Genomic DNA, 17,999 nt, shown 5'->3' with positions numbered 1-17,999 from the left:
ATCTATTCCATGTAGGTGTTTTTAGGGCTCTATCCTAGACCCTCTTCTCCATTTCCCTGGCTTTGATTACCTTTGGTGATTCCCAGTCTCCAGCCCAACCTCTTCCCTGAGTGTCGGATTGATCTGTGTCCAACTGTCTACTTGCTAGCTCCAACAACATGATAAACCCATGTCCCAAACAAAACTCAGAGACTCTTTGACACTACCGCCAAAGCAGATCTCCCCATGGGCTCCTTGGCTCTTGAGTGGCACCACCAGCCACTGCTTGTCTCAGCTGGAGTCCTGACTCTCCTGAGCTCTCCCTTTCTCTGCTCCCTTCATCTGGTGATTACAATGGTTACAGCTAACTCCATGCCCTTCCTACAGGTGTGGTTCCTAGAGTTCTTGCTAACATACTCTAGAATACAGTGGACAGATACTTAGATCCACAAAGTATAAGGATACTGTGTTCTCTGAATGGCTTTCTGCCAGTGCACAAGTCATATCAAGTCCCAGGGCCAACTATTTCATAAAGCAAAAGTGCAATTACTTGTCAGGTTTCCTCTGACTAGATCTATTGCCCTCCCAATGCAATATGACCATTGCACAAGGGGGAGGTGGGGATTTATTAATGCAACTACTTATTTCCTGTTATGAGAGAAAAAGATTAGCTCTTTTCTGCCACTTCCATCTCCCAAATGCAGTTATATCAGCATTTTTAGTTAAAAAAAAAATGAAGCACTCAGATTGTATATATATGTAAATGTTATGTCCTGCAGAACCTAGTACTCTACTGTGATAACATTTTTTTTTTCCTGCATAGTTTCTTTTGCTTTTACTGGAGATAGACTAGCTATTCTCACCTTGCAATGTTGTCCTTATAACAATTTTTCATTTCTTAAGATAAAAACTCTAAAATCAAAGTCTTTTCTTAGGAGGACTTCCTTTACGGAGTTCTTAGCCACTGTCTGAGTGTCTTGAGTGTTAACTTACTTAAAATTATCTGCTAAGTGTTAATCTCACAGAGTTGTAACTCTTAGTTATTGCATCATGCTATAGGAGAAGAGGAGAAGGCTAGTGAACCTCTTCTGATTTAAAATAAGAATCTTATACTTGCTTAGGGATTCCAAGTGCAACAAATTATCAAGGAAGATGACCAGTAAGAATCACAGGCATTTTGGGGAAATTATTTTTACCAGTGATGGCAACAATTTCTTTTAAAGCCTTGGGAGCCTTAAGCCTTCCAAGGATAGGTTTAATGTTACAGAGAACAGGACAGGACAGCAAAAATTGTGAATGTCTGCCTATCTCCATACTTTATGGGAAGACAAGATGGGTAGACTTGAGAACATTCTTACTTTAACAACCTGTCGATGAGATCTCATCTCTTGCATAGACTCATGGTCTTATGATGACCTGCATTCTTAAGGCCAGGCTCTGGAACTTCACCAGGAAAAAAGCCAGCCTCTAGGCAAAAATACAGAAAGAGCTGAATAAGATTTTCTTTGACCAGTGGAAAGGGCTCATATTGAGATATTCTTCTACACATCTTGTTTTTGGATTATTTGCTCACTTTCTATGGTAACTACTCACATAGTAGGAGTAGGAGGTAAATATGCTGAGCACTGGAGTGTCTGACAGTTCTTAGTTCTACCTTCTTGTGGCGTTGATCATTTGACTCTACAATTCAGGATTGAAAAAAATTTCCCTTGGAAGGTTGAGGGCATCCTGTTGTCTCCTTGTGTTCCATGTAACAGCTTATAAGTGAATCTATCCTGATTCTTGATTCTTTGTAGGTGATTTTTTTGTCCCTCTCTGGTAGTTTTTAGAATCTTCTCTTTATCTCTATTTAAATACCAAAGTACCATTCCTATATTATTTCTTTGATAATTTTCTACTTTTTGCTTCCTCTGTTTTATCTTGTAGAAATCCTATTAGTTGGATGTTGGTTCTCCAAATTTATCTTGTGGAGGTTTTATGGGGCTAATATGAAAGAACCTTTTCTCTTTCTCTTAAGTTTGATACCAATTAAGAACTAAGACACAGTAGACATATACATGTATATCAAGAGTATTGCTGATAAGCAATAAAGGAGGATTTGGCTCAAATCCTTAAATCAAAAGGGTTTGTTATTAGTTCATCCAAGAATTAGGCAGACTTGTCTACCCAGTTATATGCAGAGCTGGGCAAAGCAGGCTTTCCCTGAACGGGCAGCTCTGTGCTGCCTGGCAGAAAGGAGATTACAAGGTGTGCTCTCTGCGGGCAGGTAGATACCAAGAGAGATCCAAGTAGCAGAGTCAGGCACACCCAACACGTCAGTCTCCTCCCCTGGGAGGAGTGAGTTGGGGAAGTCTGGAGAGAAGCCTAGAGATTTTCCTTAGTGGGAAATACATGCAAAAGGATGAGGCCAGGAAAAAAAGAATTTCCTCCAATTTAGCTATTTTCTCATTAAAAAAAAACTCTGTCCTTTTTTTTTTTTTCTGGAAGGTTTTCTAAATTTTGGAGCTTCTATTAATTTTTTTGGTTTTAACAATAATATTTTTTATTTTCAAAAGGTCTTATTGTCTGAACAAGTATCTAGAATATATAAGAAATCCTGGCCTGTCAACCAAAATGAATTTAGGAAACCCAACAGAGAAATGTATAAAGGAAAGGAAGAGGCAGTTCACCCAGGGAGAAACTGGATGATCTACAAATAGTTGAATTGTTCAAACCCTCTATTAGTCAGACTGCAGAATGAAAGAACAAGGCAGTGGCGTCAGATAGGCAACAACCGGGATGTTGAAGAGTATCAAGTGAAGAAGCAAAAATAGGAACCCTCAAATACCACTGATGGGGTGTCAACCTGCACAGTCATTCTGGAAAACAGTCCGGCAGTGCTTAGTGAAATTCAGTATGAGAATACTCTGCGACCACAATTAGTCTATTTCTGTTGCTTATAATAGGATATCTGAAACTGGGTGATTTATAAAGAAATCAAATTTATTTCGTACAGTTTCAGAGGCTGAGAAGTCCGAAGTCCAGGGAACACATCTGGTGAGGGCTTTCTTCTGTGTGGGAACTTTCCACAGCAACGCAGGGTGTCACATGGTCAGAAGGGGCTGAGCAAGAGAGCTAAATTTCTCACTCGCTCTCCTTATAAAGCCATCATAACCACGCCAATGACCATCCGTTAAAACATCAATCGATTAATCTGTTCACAAGGGTACAGTCCTCACAGTCCAATGGCCTCTTGGAGGCCTCACTTTTCAATGACTGTACTAGGATTTCCTACTCTTTTGACACTGTTACAAGGAGGGTCAAGTTTCCAATACATGAACTTTTGGGGGACACGTTTTAACCCATAGCAGTGACCTAGCAATTTTATTCTTGGATATAGTTCCAAGAGAGATTCTCACCTAGGTCCACATGGGAACGTCATGAGAATATTAATCACAGTGTTAATTGCAATAGGTGTTAGCAACAACCTAGGGTTCATTATCAGGGGAAATAAACTATGATGGATACATACCACTGAATACTATGCAGCAGCTCATAGCAACAAACCAGATGTACAAATGACAACATGGATAGATCTTAAAAATTTATTGTTGGGTGAAACAGATCAGAAACAAATGAGATTTATAAAAGCTCCATTTATGTGTATAAAAAACACATGCAAACTATACCACATATTTTATAAAGATACATACATATTGATGCATAATAAACTATCCCAAAGCTTCGGTGGCTTAAAACAAACAACTATTTATTATTTCTCAGGATTCCATGGGTGAGAAATTTTGTCAGGGCTAGGCTGGGCAGTCGGTGTGGTATTGGCTAGGATTAAACACTTGGATACATTCGGTTGGAGGCTTGGCTGGGCTGGAAGCTCCCAGAAGGCTTTGTTCACACATCTGGAACCTTGTGGCTCCTCTGTGTGGCCTGTCTCTCCAGCAGGGTTGCTGTACTTCCTCATATCATGGTGGCTGACTTTGAAGATTGAAAACTGAAGCTTTGGGTCTCTTGAGGTCTAGTCCCAGAACTGGCAGTGTCACTTCTAGCACTTTCTATTGATCAAGGCAAGTCACATGGTCAGCACAGCTTCAAGGGGAGGGGAAAGAGACTGTACCTCTGGATGGGTGGTGTGACCTGCTCATATAGTGAGTGGGGAAGTTGATGGCCGCCGTCTTTGGAGACTATCACATGGGGTCCTCCCACCCACTTTGGCTGTCTATGGAGAGCAGGGAAACTGGTGTGGGGAGACAGGATGGTGGGGAAAGAACAAAGCAAGAAAAGAGTCTTGCTGAGATCTCTGAGGAAGCCTAGGTATGGCCAACCTAACCTTCTGTGCCTGAATTACAAACAAACAAAAACCACAGAAAAGCAACTGAATGAAACTGGATTCCAGAACCCAAGCCAGAAAAACCCAAACAAAGCAGTAAGCAGACAATATGGAAACTTCAGAAATAGTCCAATATATGTCAATTTTGGTAAATTAAAATGATGACTTTCAGATAGGGAGAAAGAGAAGAATGCAGAGAATGTATGGAGTTTCCAGTGTCAGGAGTGGGGGTTGTGACATACCCTGAAATGCGGAATCGGTTCAGTGCAGGTGGACAGCCACGACACGCCGTGTGCCCGGGCTGGCTGTTGGTGAACCTTGACAAGCAGTAGAAAACCCATGTGTTAAGCTCCTGCACCTATCTCGGGACTAAAATCACATACCTGCTGAGAGTGGGGCTTCACGGCAATGTTTTTCAACTTTGAGTCGTGACCGATCAGTGGATTGGGAAACTCAATTCAGTTGGTCATGAAATAGAAGTAAGGTAAGCACTGTATCGTGAAATTTTGTGCCGGTAACATACCTCTAAATTCATTCTTTTATTCGCTCCTCGTAGGTGTTGAGCACCGACTATGTGCCAGGCACTGGGGATTCAGAAGACACGAACACGTGAGCGTGCACCGAGCGTTCAGCTCCTGGTGTTCTGTATCTCAGTCAAACGCATCTCGCACTGTGGGTCACAGTCAAAAAGCGAAGCAGCCACCAGTGCTTTGGAGCTTGGTAGGAAGGTCAGGATGTTGGAGTGTGTGACTCCTTCCTGTGTGGGTTGGGAAGTCACCACCAGAAGGGGACAGGCCTCTGTTTGAGCCCCTTTTCAGCACCAGGGGAAACATGGGCCGCTTTATGAAGGAAACTCAGCCTGTAGCCAGCAGCCCAAGTTTGGTGAGGGCCAGAAAATCACGGACAGAAACTGTTTTCTTTCCCAAGCTATTGTTAGTGCAGCGTCGACAGTTAGTTAATCACGCCTCTCAGTTCATGGAGCCCAGTCCCCCTCACAGGACGGAGGAGGCCTTTCTCCTATGGTATTATCCTTCCCCTTTGCCCTGTTTTGCCTTCTCAGTTTCCCTACACACCTGCCCCTCCACCTGGAGCCTGTCACTTAATCTCCCTGAGGCTCCATTTCCTCCCTGTGAAATGGGAATAGCAAACGTACCTGCCTCGTGGGGGTGTTGTGCTGTGAGGGTGGCAGGAGAAGACAACTGGAGGCAATCTAGCAGCTAGGCACTAGGACAAATGTGTGTGTGCCCAGGGCCTGGGCCACCGAAGGGGCTCACTGAAGTTGGATGCCTCCTGCCACAAGGGCCCCTCTCTGCAAGGCTCCTTCCTCCTCTCCCCACGCTGCGTGGAGGACTTTACTCCCCAGGAGGGTGAGGTGAGCCGGCCAGAGCTGGGCACTCTCATGGCGGAGCCCACAGAAAGCTGGCACCTGCAGCTCAGATGCCAGATTGGGCAAGAGCAGAGAACCTGTCCCTCTGATCCTGGTCAGAGATATTTGGAGACACTAACAATTCTGGGAAATTCCAAGGCAGGGAAGTGAAAGGGGGAGGGACAGAGTGGAAACAGCAGGCTGCTCCCCAGCCTGTCCTGGCCTGGCTCCCCCTCCCAAAGGGTGCATGAGGAGTGAGGTGACTGCATGTGGGGGTGGGGGACACAGACCAGGAGACTCTCCCTTGCTGGGGATGAGAACAGAGGTGGCCATATCCCCCGCCTCACTGCACATTGCCTGAGTCCCAACTCTGTGTCCACTGCTGTTTACTGTCCAAAGTCCCAATGGCAGGAAGTGCCAGGTTAGAGTCATTTGGACACTCAGGCACACGGGGCTCAGGGCCCCCTCCTCCCCTCTCAACTCCTTATCCAGCACCACCTGCCCCGATTCTCCCGGCATTAGCCCCTCCTTCACCCGGGGCTGGGCTGCCTGTGGAGCCAGGGGTCAGCTCTCCATACCTTTAACAGGTAACCAGGGTTGGGGAGGCAGGTGGGACTGGGGAAGTTTGGGATCAAGAAGACCCTGGTTCAGGGACGGGGGGGGGCTGAATAGGAAGATGTGGGGTGGCTTGGCCCATGAGCGGACTAAGGGAAGGCTCCTGGCCATGTCAAGGCCCAAGCAATTCCCTGAGAAGGAACAGGACCCAATAGTATTTCAACTTTAGCCCCAAACTCACCTCCAACCTCAGACTCAACCCAAGCCAGCACCTCGACCTGCTCAGACCTTACATTCAATCCCACCATCAGCCTCCACGTGAATCTGCATCTCGGCACAAGCCCCAACCCTGAGAGCAGCCTCAATCCAACCCCAGGCCTGGCTCCAGCCCTGGACCCATCATGGCAAAGGACTTTCAAGACATCCAGCAGCTGGACTCTGAGGAATGTGACCACCAGCTTGGCAGAAATGAGAGGCCAGGTGCTCGTGGGCAGAATCCCAGGAGAGAAGATCCATTCTGGAAAGGCAAGTGGCCAGTTTCTAGGGCTTTGCTCCACCTCCCTCTCAGCTGTCAATCGCTCTGTGTCTCTGACACCTCTGTCACATTCAGTCTGTGAACAGGGACTGACCCCTCTAGGTGTCAGGTGCCCGACACCCCTGCTTGCCCCCTGACCTCACCTTCCTCTCTGCCCCAGGACTTCAGGAGAGGGTGTGTACCTAGAGGTGTGGGACTACCTGGAAGCTGGAGACGACTTTCTCTCCTCCTCCTCCAATCCGAGCAATACGCGTGCCCTGTATGTGCATGTGTGTGCGCGTGTGCGTGTGCATGTGGATGTGTGTGCACGCGAGGAACGCAGATGCAGCAGAACTGTGTGTGGGGGTGTGGGGGTGAGTCGGGATGCATGGGACAGTGGGCACAGAGAGATGCTGGAAGATTCCTGCTCCCCCCAGGTTTCCTTCCTGGCACCCTTCTCAAGCAAATCTTGACCGAAGGCCCCAAGGGTTTGGAAAAAGGTTTTCAGGTGAGAGAGATCTGAGTGATTCATGACAAAAAGGTGGGCGCCAGGGATGGAGAAGGGGTGCCAGATGTGTGGGTGCTGGTGATGGAGCGGGTTCTCTGGAGACAGGAGGGATGGGAGCTTGGAGCTCAGAGAAGAGGATGGGGTAGCCTGAGCTGGGAGGAGGGACCCCACATTCCCCAGGCTGGCAGACTGGGGGAGCTGGTGCTGGGCAGGGCAGGTGGAGGCAGAGGGATAGGCGTCCCCACCATGGCTTCTTCTTTCTCTGGAGGAGGGCTGGCAGGCCTTTCCAGAGGGCGTGAGCTCTGCACGGTGCCTGATACGTGGTGAACACTCAAAAATCTTTGGATGTTGAATATTCTGAGGGTGAGAGGATTCAGCGTTTGAACAGGAGGCTTGGAGAGAGTCCAGAGTTTTTCAAATCAGTGGGAGAGGGAGCTCCTCCGAGTGGGCTGAGGGACAACACGGAGGAGCAAGTCTGAGTTGACATGAGCACGTCAGTGCAGTTCTCTCCAGCAGCATCTGCTGCCCGCAGGGGTCATCGCATGAGCTGACTTTATCAACTGCTCCTGTGGTCCATCTGCTGCTCTCTCTAGCACTTCATGTGTCTATAGTTTTCAGCAAATTTGGAAATGTTTTGACCAATGTTTCCTCAAATATGTTTTCTGCTTCTCCCCTCTCCTCTCGGTCAAAGACTGCATTTACATGCATATCAGTGGTCCCACAGCTCACTGGGGCTTTTTCCTTTTTTAAAAAAATTCTTTTTTCTCTCTTGGTGTTTCATTTTACATAGTTATTGCTATGTCTTTAAAATTTTCTTATTCATGTCTTATCTTCCATTAATTTCACCCAGGGTATCTTTTGTTCTGGATATTGTAGTTTTCATTTCTAGAAGTTCAACCTGGGACTTTTAAATATATTCCAAGGATCTACTTAATTTTTTGGACATATGGGATACAGTTGTAATATCTGTTTTAATGTCCTTGTCTGCTAATTCTAACATCTGCATCAGTTCTGGATCTGTTTTGATGGATTTATTAACTTCTCCTTATGTGTTGTGTTTTCCTGTTCTGTGTGCCTGGTAATCTTTGATTGGATACCAGGCATTGTGAATTTTACCTTGTTGGGTGCTGGATACGTTTGTATTCCTCTGAATATTCTTGAGCTTTGTTCTGGAATGCAGTTAAGTAATGTGGAATCAGTTTGATCCTTGAACTCAAACCATCTTGGTCTCCTCAGATCTTCAGCTCCATCTATTCAACTTAGGGAGTCTGCTGGGCTCTGCCTCAGTTTCCTCTTCCTGCCTTGTGGCCTGAAAACTTTCTCCAGGCAGTAAGCTGGGGCAAACAGAGGGCTCATCTCGATCGTTTCCTGTCTCTCAGGGATCATTGCCCTTCATTGCCTGAAGTCCAGTGTCTTGAAAACCCTTGTTCCTTATAGTTTGTTTCTTTTTGGTTGTTTCTGGGGGGAGAGTAAATCTGTCCCCTGTCATTCCATCTTGGGCAGACTGTTTCTTTTACTTGCACACTTGTCTCAGCGGCACTTCACAAGTTTTAATTCATTTAATTCTCAGAACAGTGCAATCAGGTAAGTACTACTGATATTGCCATTTTACACACCACAGTCTCAGAGCTAGTGGCTGAAGCAGCTGGACTACACCACGTGCAGGCTGATGTCAGGGTGGATGTGCAGAGACAGATTACTGGGCTGACCTAGAGCTGGGAGTAGATCACAGGTCAGGCTGGGAGCAGGACAAGGGTCTGCTGAATGGACAGTATTGGAGAGAGCAGCCAGGGGCTCTGACGTGGAGTCCCAGCTGGGTGGAGAAGACTGTGGTCAGGGAGAGCTTCTGGATGGAGAGAAATGTGAAGGCATCGGGGTGCATGTCGGGGGTGAGAGGCAAGGGGGAGGCTGTGCTCAGAAGGGAAGTGGGCAGTGGAGGCATCAGAGGCACCACCTTTCTGGGTCAACATGGGGTCCTGAGTGTGGCTGCAGTGGAGGAGAGTGGCAGTCATTGGTGTCACTCATAGGGGCAGTATCCAACTCAGGATGGTGGCAGGAGGTGACCCGGGGAGGAAGTTTGAACCCCTAACAGAGGCTCCCCAGGATGTGTAGGTGCCTGGGTGTGACAGCAGTGAGGAGAGAGGGAGGCCCACAGAGTCAGGGTCCCAGGCAAAGTAGAGAAAGCGTTCAGTTTGCAGGTGGACGCTGCAAAAGAAGGTGCTCAGGGCTGGGAAGACGGTCACTCCTCTGGGCTGGAGAGACAGCTGGAGGGGTGAGACGAGCTCTGTGCACATGAAGATGTGGGTGTGTGTAGCGAGAGAGTGTGTGGGTGTGGGAGAATGTGAGTCAGTGTGTGCATGTGTGAGAGGTGTACGAATGTGTGCGTCAGTACGTGTGTGTATGAGAGAATATGTGTGCTTGTGTGTGTGACAGTGAAGTGAAAACTGTGTGTGAGAGCATGTGAGTGTGCATGGTCAGGGGCAGGGTGACCCAGGGCGGAACAGGATTCTAGGAGATGACTGAGGGCCAAGGGCGAGTTTATAGTGGAACGAGGGTTTCTGGGGGACCGAGGGCCCGAGGGATTGTGGGAGGAAGCTCTGAGTGGTGGGAGATGAGAGCCCATAGGCCTGGAGGGCAGCCCTTGGGTTGTGGTCTATGGTGGAATGACCTGGACCTAAGGATCTCAGTGGAATTTTGGGAGGGGAGGGGCTATTTCAGTTTTGGATTTGTATGAGGGACGCAGGTGTGGATTTTAAGAACACAGGCCTAGTCCCAGGGGACCCTAGTGTGAGGAGATGGGGGCCCTAGAAGAGCTGAAACTAAGGCCAGAGGTGATCCGGAGGCCTGTTCCACTGGCCGGGTGGGAGGAGCTAATCACAGACCTGCTTTCTTAGGATGTGTCTAGCAAGGGTCAGGTCGGTCCCCTGCACCCTCTGTGTCTTTCTGTCCACCAGGTCCAAGATTGGGGCTCTGCACAAGAACACGTGTGTCATGTGCATGCATGTTCTGTGTACCTGTGTAGGTGTGTGCATGCTTGCCCATGTTCATGTGGGTGTGAGTGTGTAAATGTGTGTGTCTGGGTGCAATACTCAAAAGCTGGGGTGCAAGACCATTGACTCCCCCCAGCCTCCCCCATCTGGTTCCCTCCCCCGCCTGTGTTGTGCCTCCTCGTTCTTCTGTGCCCCTGTGCTCCCGTGTGCTTCCTGCTGCAGCTCCTGCCTGAGGCCAGCTCCTGACACCCCCTCTCTCACAGGGCCGCCTGCTCCCCAGCCCGTTCTGCAGCAGCTCTGCTCCAGGCGCCCCCTTGGTCTGCTCGCCCTGGGCTTCAGCGTCTTGCTGCTGGTGGCCATCTGTGTGATCGGGTCCCAAAGTGAGGGTCACAGAGGCCAGCAGGGATGGGACAAGGACAGGGGAGATGTGGGCAGTGATGGGGCAGAGATGGGAGCAGCGAGAGGAGAGGGTACGGAGGTGGTATGGGGCATGTGTGGGGGATGATGGGGGCAACAATGGGAAAATGATGGGGTGAGTGATGGTGGCAGTGATGGGTGGTGAGGGGGACAGTCACATGGACAGCGATGGGGGACACAACTCCCCCTACCTCATCCTGTCCCCGCTGTCTCCTGACAAGGCACACAGCTGCAAGTGGAGCTGCGGGCCCTGAAAGAAACTTTCAGCAACTTCTCCTTGAATACCCTGAGTGAGGTCCAGGCTCTCGGCACCCATGGTGAGCGGGCTGGCTTGTGGGGTGCTGGTTCATCCACGTGGGTTTGCTGGGCTCAGTGCCATGTCTGCAAGAGGGGTGTGTGGAGGTGCTGTGGGGCACAGCCTGGGGCAGACCCCCCCAGCCCAAGATGCTGGGCAAAGCTTCCAGGGACCTGGTCCCTGAGCCGAGGGCCTGAGGGATGGCTAGGGGCTGGGTGGTGCAGGGGGTAGGGCTTAGTGTCAGGCAGCGAGAACAGAATCTGTGAGGGCCAGGAGGTGAGGAAGACACTGCACATCCTGACTGTGAACAAGCCAGTGTGGTGTGAGCTGAGTGGCGGGGCAAGGGGAGGGGTGGCCAGATAGACGGGGGAGGGGGTGCGAGCCATGCTGATAGGTGGGGCTGACAGAGTGAGGCTTTGAGAAACTGGGGATTGCAGGGATTGAATCAGGAGAGTGACCTGAGCCACTGTGGCAGTGTAGGGAGCCTGGGTGGAGGCAGGGAGGCCAGATGGTAGACTTGGCCATGTGCTGGGTCAGGGGGATGGCCCCTGACTGGCACCCGGGAGCATGAGGATGGGGGAATGCTCAAGGGGCAGAACGGAGGGCAGACAGTTTAGCTTCCCTCTTTTTCAGGAGGTAGCACAGGTGACAAGATAACATCTCTGGGAGCCAAGCTGAAGAAACAGCAGCAGGACCTTAAAGCAGGTCAGAGACCATCCCAGAGTGTGCGCATGTTGTGTGGTGTGGTGTTTGGTGTGTCTCTCTGTGTGTATGTGTGTGGTGTGTTTCTGTGTATATATCTGTGCCTTCCCAGCCAAAGGCTGGAGTCCTGTGCCTGGTTTGGTAGGTGGGGACCCACATGTCTGCCCATGTCACTGGCTGTCCATCTGTCCCCTAGATCACGCCTCCTTGCTCCTTCATCTGAAGCACTTCCCAGTTGATCTGCGCGCCCTGGCTTGTTGGATGGCATTCCTCCAGAGCAACGGTAGTGAAGGGGGAAGTCCTAGGGTCCTGTCCCCTCCAGTCCTAGGGTCCTGTCCCCTCCAGCTGGCTCTCAGCTCCCTCTCTTCTTTGTCCCCTCAGCCACAGAATGCTGCCCTGTTAACTGGGTGGAGCATAGAGGCAGCTGCTACTGGTTCTCTCGCACTGGGAAGACCTGGCCCGAGGCTGAGAAATACTGCCAGCTGGAGAACGCTAACCTGGTGGTCATCAACTCCTGGGAGGAGCAGGTGAGCCCGTGCTTCCCAAGGGCAGGAGGAAACCCTTAAATGCAACTCTTTCTTTTGAGCCTAAGGAAGGCTCGAGAAGCAGAAGTGTGGTAGCGTTCTGGAGGTTCACAGTGGTGCAGCCATTGATACTGAGAGGTGGGAGATTTCAGGGAGAGGTGAGAGAGCCAGGAGCTCAGGCAAAGAGACAGGAGCTGGGTGACCAGGGGATGGGGAGCAGGTTTGAAGACAGAATGTGACACAGAATGACCGACAGGGCCAGGATGTAGGTGGAGGACACAGAGGAGGTGCTGAGTCCCTTCTTGCTGTGCTGGCCTTCGGATGTGGTGGTCACTTGGGTGAAAGGAATGGCATGGGCAGGATTCCGGTGACTCACCTGCAGTGGGTTACCAGGTCCCTCCAAGGAGCTCCATGTCTTCCCTTCCCACTGCTGCCACCAGACAGCAACCCTAAACACCACAGGTCTTGGGAAAGAACCAACCCATTAGAATACATAGGAAAAGGAGGATAATAATGGTAGCATTTTCTGAGTACTTGCTATATACCAGGCACTTTCGTATATCACTTCTTTAATCCCCTACAGAGCAGACACTCTTATTATCCCCACTTTGAGGGAGGGAGAGATGAGGGCACTAAGGATCAGAAAGCGTAAGCAACTAGCCACACAGCTAGCAAGTCACGATGGAGCAAGAGATCAGATCCACTGGGCCTCTTCAGCCACTGTTTTGAACTACTATGTGCTGCCTTGGTACTGTGGGGTCTGCAAGGGCTTTGTACAGAAGTACAAACTTGAAAGTGTCATGGTGCCACAGTAATTAAACCAGGTGATACAGAGGCCAGAACATATTTACTGAGTGTTTGCTGTGCATCAGGCTGTGTACATGCTTTACATGGCAGCCTGATTATAAACATATTGCTTAACTGATCAGGTTGAAATTGCTCATCAGTTTTGACCTATAAAAATGTCAATTTCATGCTGTTCAACCTGAGATTTCAGTGCTCTGTGACTTGGCACACACCAAGTTCATGTCTGCTACAGCTTCATGGTGGATTGTGCTTTCATCATTTTGAAATGAATGTCAGTGTCCCACTTCATGCTTTCTGCCTTGAATTCATCTTTATTTGGTATATAAATACCATGGTCCTTGATTTCTTTTCACTTGCATTTGTTTGGTGTATCTCTGTGTATCCTTTCATTTCTAACCTTTTTGAATCTCTTTGTTTTACATTAGTGATTCTCAGCCTTGGCTATACATTGCAATCTCTTAAAGAGTTTCTCAAAAATATGGACCTCTGGTAAATATTTCATAAATATTCTGATTTAATTAATCTTGGGTCCATCCTGTGCATTCTCCTGAGGGATGCTTACTGCACAGCCAACCTTAGGGTATTTCTCATATAGGTTGTGTATAGGTTTTGTTTTTGATTTCTAAAAATTTAATGAGTACCTTTTCTTTTAATAGATGAGTATATGTCATTTACATTTATTTTTAAATAGATATTTTTAATCTAAATCCTTTTTTCTGTTTTATATGCTTCTTTTGTCTTGTCACATGTGCTATGTGATATTTGTCCTTTTTTTTTTTCTTCCCTACGGTATTTTGGAATAGATGAAGTTTATTTTCAGTTATTCTAATTATCACTTTTATAACTTTAAATGGTGGGCTGAAACTCGTTGGCTTCAAAAACTAGAAGAGTTTATATCACTTTCCATATGAAAGATGAGGAATCCAGCACCCGTTTTCTCACATGCCTGACTCTTTTCTTTCCTAGGTTCCTTAAGCATTTTGTCAGAATAGCTGAAGGAGTCTTTTCTATTCTTGAATTTCATTAACCTCATCCAGCCCTATCTTGCTGTTGTTCAGTCTCTGTTTTTTTTTTTTTTTTTTTCTTTCTGTACCAGGAGATTCCTTTTAACATGTAAAGTTAGGTCTTCTAACATTTTAGAAGATTTCCTTTAATCACATCTGTGAACATTTTTTCTTGTCCATTTGCTCTCTTTTCCTCCGGAGCACATCATCCACACCTGTTTCCCCCATCTACCTGCCATAGTTACCACTGCTTCCATCATTTCCTCTTCTCTTCAGCATTCTGGGTCCTTTTCTCAAGCTCATTTGTCATAGCTCAGTCTTGATTTTCTGAAGAGGTGCTTTTTATTTTTTAAAAGTATAGCTCGACATTTTCTCTCCAATTCCTTTCCTTATCATTGTGTTCTCTTCTCTTCTTTGATATCTTCTTTGATATTTTATGTCATTCATCTCCTCTTTAATGTTTTGAGGATGTAAGAAAATTGTTCTCCAACAATCCCTTGTACTCTGAAGCAAGTCTTCTTTTCGAAGTGTGTATTTTTCACTCCTCTCTTCTTTTTTAATGTCACATTTATGTATTCCTCTTTCTGCTCTTCCTCATCTTCCTCTTTTTCAGGGCCATGAGTTCTATGATGATTTTCCTTCTCTTCCAGTTTTATGAATGGGTGCAATCCTTTCTCTCTTGTTTTTCACCCAGCAAAGGCAGGATGAATTATCCTGGACTATCTTTTCTGGTCATCTGGCACTATTTGATTTCTCTTCTCAGGGTTTCACACAAGGGCTGGATATTGATGATTTGTATTTGTTGTTTCTCTATTCTGATTCCTGTGGCAATAGGATGAGGGTACTGGGGCAGCAGGTAGCAGCAAATGGAATATCTTGTCTCCGGGCACTTTCTCTTCAGCTCTGTTGATGCCTCTGAATTTTGGGAGCTGCCTCCCCAGCCTCTGAGGGTTGCCCCTTCGTGCACAGGACGTTGTCTTTTGCAGGATTTTAGAATTTAGGGGTGCTACAGTAACTGATCCTGCCCTCAGATGAGGTGAGTAATTGCAAGGTTAGTTGTGTCTGTAAGGAGCATGAATGGAATTAGGCAATTTTCCTCCAAATGCAGTTGGGGACCCTGCACATGCTGTCGAAGGGAATTGTTAGGTGTGCCTGTTGGTCAACCCATCACTCTGCTTCCTCCACAAAAGGAGGTGACCACACTTTCCCCTGCTTCTCTACCAAACCATGGGACTTAAGCCCCCAGGAATAGCCATATCTGTATGAGAAAGCCATTTGGGGGGCTATTGGCCTAGGGGGTGTTCCTGAGTCCTGGGGAGCTCTCTCTGCAAGCTCAAAGATGACCTTCATCCAAGCCTCTGCCAGCTGGCTGACTTGGTTGCCCTCTGATACCAGGGCATCCTCCTATTTTCAGCACAGACTGCCAGACTCCATGTAGCCAGGTCATAATGGGGCTCTTGGCAGTAGGTCCAAGGTTGGAAGCTCTAGGTCCTGGAAAACCTTAGGAAATGGCAGCTACACATGGAAGCAAGAGCAACCAAGGGCAGATGTACCTGAGAGGCGAGTGAAACTGAGATCCTTGATGGGTGTGGTGTCTCTGGGGGCAGCAGGAGCAGGGACTAGGATCAGGATTACAAAAGTTTGAGGTTGTGGGTGGAAGACAGGGAGATGACAGGATTTGGAGCAGAAGCCAGGAACTGGGAATGAAGTGGGACACTGGAGCAGGACTGTGAACAGAGGACAGTGGTCACAACTCAGGTACTGGATTGGCTCTCTGGAATCTACCAGTCATGCCTCACTTAACGATGGCATACGCTCTGAGAAATGTACCATTGGGCGATTTCATTGTTGTGTGAAAGTCACGGAGTGTCCTTACACAAGCCTAGATGGTACAGCCTACTACACACCTAGGTTATATGGTATAGCCATTATAATCATATGGGACCACCATCCTATATGCAGTTTGTTGTCGACCAAAATGTTGTCATGCAATATGTGACTATACCTGCAAAGTGCGAATCATTATGGCACCCAACGTAGAGGACTTCTGAGAATTAAATGAAATCATCCTTGTAAGGTAATTAGCACAAAGTCTAGCCCAGTAAATGTTTACTAAGCAACAGCTATGATGACAGAAGAAAAAGCAAGGCAGCAGTCGTGTTGGGAGCTGATGCTTCAGCCTGCGGGCAGATGGGGAAGGCTGAGGGGCCTCAGCTCAAATGCCTGCGTGGAGGCAGGATAAAGGTGCAAGGGACTAGAAACCTTCCTCCCTCCTGTTTTCCAGAAATTCATTATAGAGCGCACAAGACCTTTCACTAGCTGGATAGGGCTCACGGATAGTGATGGAACCTGGAGATGGGTGGATGGTACCGACTATAGGTACGGCTACAGGTACGTGGCCTCCCTCTCTCTATCTCCTTGATATTTTGTCTGGGGGATGGCCATCTGGCCTTTCTTCCTACACTCCCACCCTCTGTCTGGGACAAAATTCCCCAACCCTCTGCTCCCCAGGCTCCCAACCTACAAGGCTGCACCTTTTGCCACTGAACACCTCCAAGGTTGTGCTTGTCTGGGGTGGGCATGAGGACTCCTGGGATGGGGGGAGGTCAAAACTTGAGCTTTTTGCCTTCTTAGGACCTGGGGTTTCCCTCGGCCAGGTTACTGGCGTGGGTACGAGGTGGGTAGAAGTGAAAGCTGTGCCGTAGTCGAGTGGAATGGTCGCTGGAACAACATCGCCTGCCAGGAGCTGCACCGCTGGGTGTGTGAGATGAGGCAGAATATTACCGGCTAGGAGCCCTGATCCCCGGCACGACTGTCTAACTGCGCCCCATTTCTGCCCTGTCCCCCAGCCTCTCTACTGGGTATTTTGAAGAAAGGAAGAAAAATAGAGTCAGGGGTATGGGGAGGCATTGAGGGAAGATAGAAAGAAAATGGTTTGAGAGTCTCAGACCCTAGGGAGGCTGAGGTCCCACCTTCTTCTGCAAGTCATTGTAATTATTATAATTTTCAGCCTTCTCAGTGGAGTAGAAAAAGAATCAAATACTTGAAACTCTGTGTGGCCTGTTTTTATTGGAACTGGGAAATGTAGGGTGCAAAGAAGAGAGAGAGAAGGGTGTGAAAGGAACAAGGTAGAAGTCCTAGACAGAGCAGGGAGGGGAGGGAAGAAGCTTGGAGCAGAAAACTCCATGGTCAGCACTTGGGTGGGGAAGGAGCCAGCTGGGCTGGGTCTCCAGGGTCTGCCCTCACCCCCAGGGGTTCCAGAAGGAAGCAGCTTTCCCTGCTTTTGGGGTCTCCCCAGAGCAGGATGCAGAGAACACCTCTGCTCCACTCTCAGCCTCCAGGGAAAATGTTTGCAAAGAGATAAGTGGCTTCTCCTCTGCTTTCAGTGGGCTGCTTCTTTTTGACTCCACACAGATCTGGACATATCTCCAACCAGCATTTCCACAGTGGGTAAACTTCCCTTTCCCAAGGTTGACCTTAAAAGGATCTTTAAGAAATCACATCAGTTTTAAATTACAAAAGTAATATATACTATTAGTAAAATATGTTTCAGGTCACACACACACACACACACACACACACACACCCACTCACTCACTCACATGCACACACTCTCACGCACACACTCTCACACACATATACACACACTCACACACTCACTCACACACACACTCACACATACTCTCTCACACACACACACTCACACCCACCCACCCACCCACACACTCTCACTCACACACACACTCACACACACTCACACACACTCTCTCACACCCCCCCACCCCCCCACCCCCCCACTCTCACACACACTCACACACTCTCGCACACACCCACGCACACACACTCACACTCTCACACACCCCCCCACACTCTCACACATATACACACACTCACACTCTCACACTCAAACACACACACACACTCTCTTACACACACTCACACCCACCCACCCCCCCACACACTCTCACACACACTCTCACCCACACCCACTCACACACTCACTCACACACACTC

The 17,999-nt window shown here is 48.3% G+C and overlaps 1 protein-coding gene across 4 annotated transcripts; it reads left to right on the top strand.

The window, feature by feature from the left end:
* Window positions 1-6,625: 6,625 nt before the first annotated feature.
* Window positions 6,626-16,776, top strand: ASGR2 (asialoglycoprotein receptor 2). Of its 4 annotated transcripts, none has more exons than XM_063112650.1 (8): window positions 6,626-6,704; window positions 10,500-10,616; window positions 10,875-10,970; window positions 11,582-11,653; window positions 11,847-11,948; window positions 12,038-12,177; window positions 16,270-16,376; window positions 16,620-16,776. In XM_063112650.1, exons 1-8 carry the CDS (start codon window positions 6,626-6,628, stop codon window positions 16,774-16,776), a joined length of 870 nt encoding a protein of 289 aa, XP_062968720.1. The 4 variants fall into 4 exon arrangements, with proteins under 4 accessions (XP_062968720.1, XP_062968719.1, XP_062968718.1 ...); XM_063112649.1 differs by having other exon boundaries at window positions 10,500-10,631; XM_063112648.1 differs by having other exon boundaries at window positions 6,626-6,749.
* Window positions 16,777-17,999: the final 1,223 nt, after the last annotated feature.

Source organism: Cynocephalus volans, chromosome 10 (assembly GCF_027409185.1).
Source record: "Cynocephalus volans isolate mCynVol1 chromosome 10, mCynVol1.pri, whole genome shotgun sequence".
Classification (NCBI taxonomy): domain Eukaryota; kingdom Metazoa; phylum Chordata; class Mammalia; order Dermoptera; family Cynocephalidae; genus Cynocephalus; species Cynocephalus volans.
Note: the sequence above shows the minus strand (reverse complement) of the source record. Positions and strands in the feature narration are given on the sequence as shown.

Coding starts and splice junctions, on each gene's coding strand:
- ASGR2 (XM_063112647.1), top strand. CDS start 6,626: ATGGCAAAGGACTTTCAAGACATCCAGCAGCTGGACTCTGAGGAATGT. Junction 6,750..10,499: donor AGAAGATCCATTCTGGAAAG/GCAAGTGGCCAG, acceptor CCTCTCTCACAG/GGCCGCCTGCTCCCCAGCCC. Junction 12,178..16,269: donor TCAACTCCTGGGAGGAGCAG/GTGAGCCCGTGC, acceptor CCTGTTTTCCAG/AAATTCATTATAGAGCGCAC.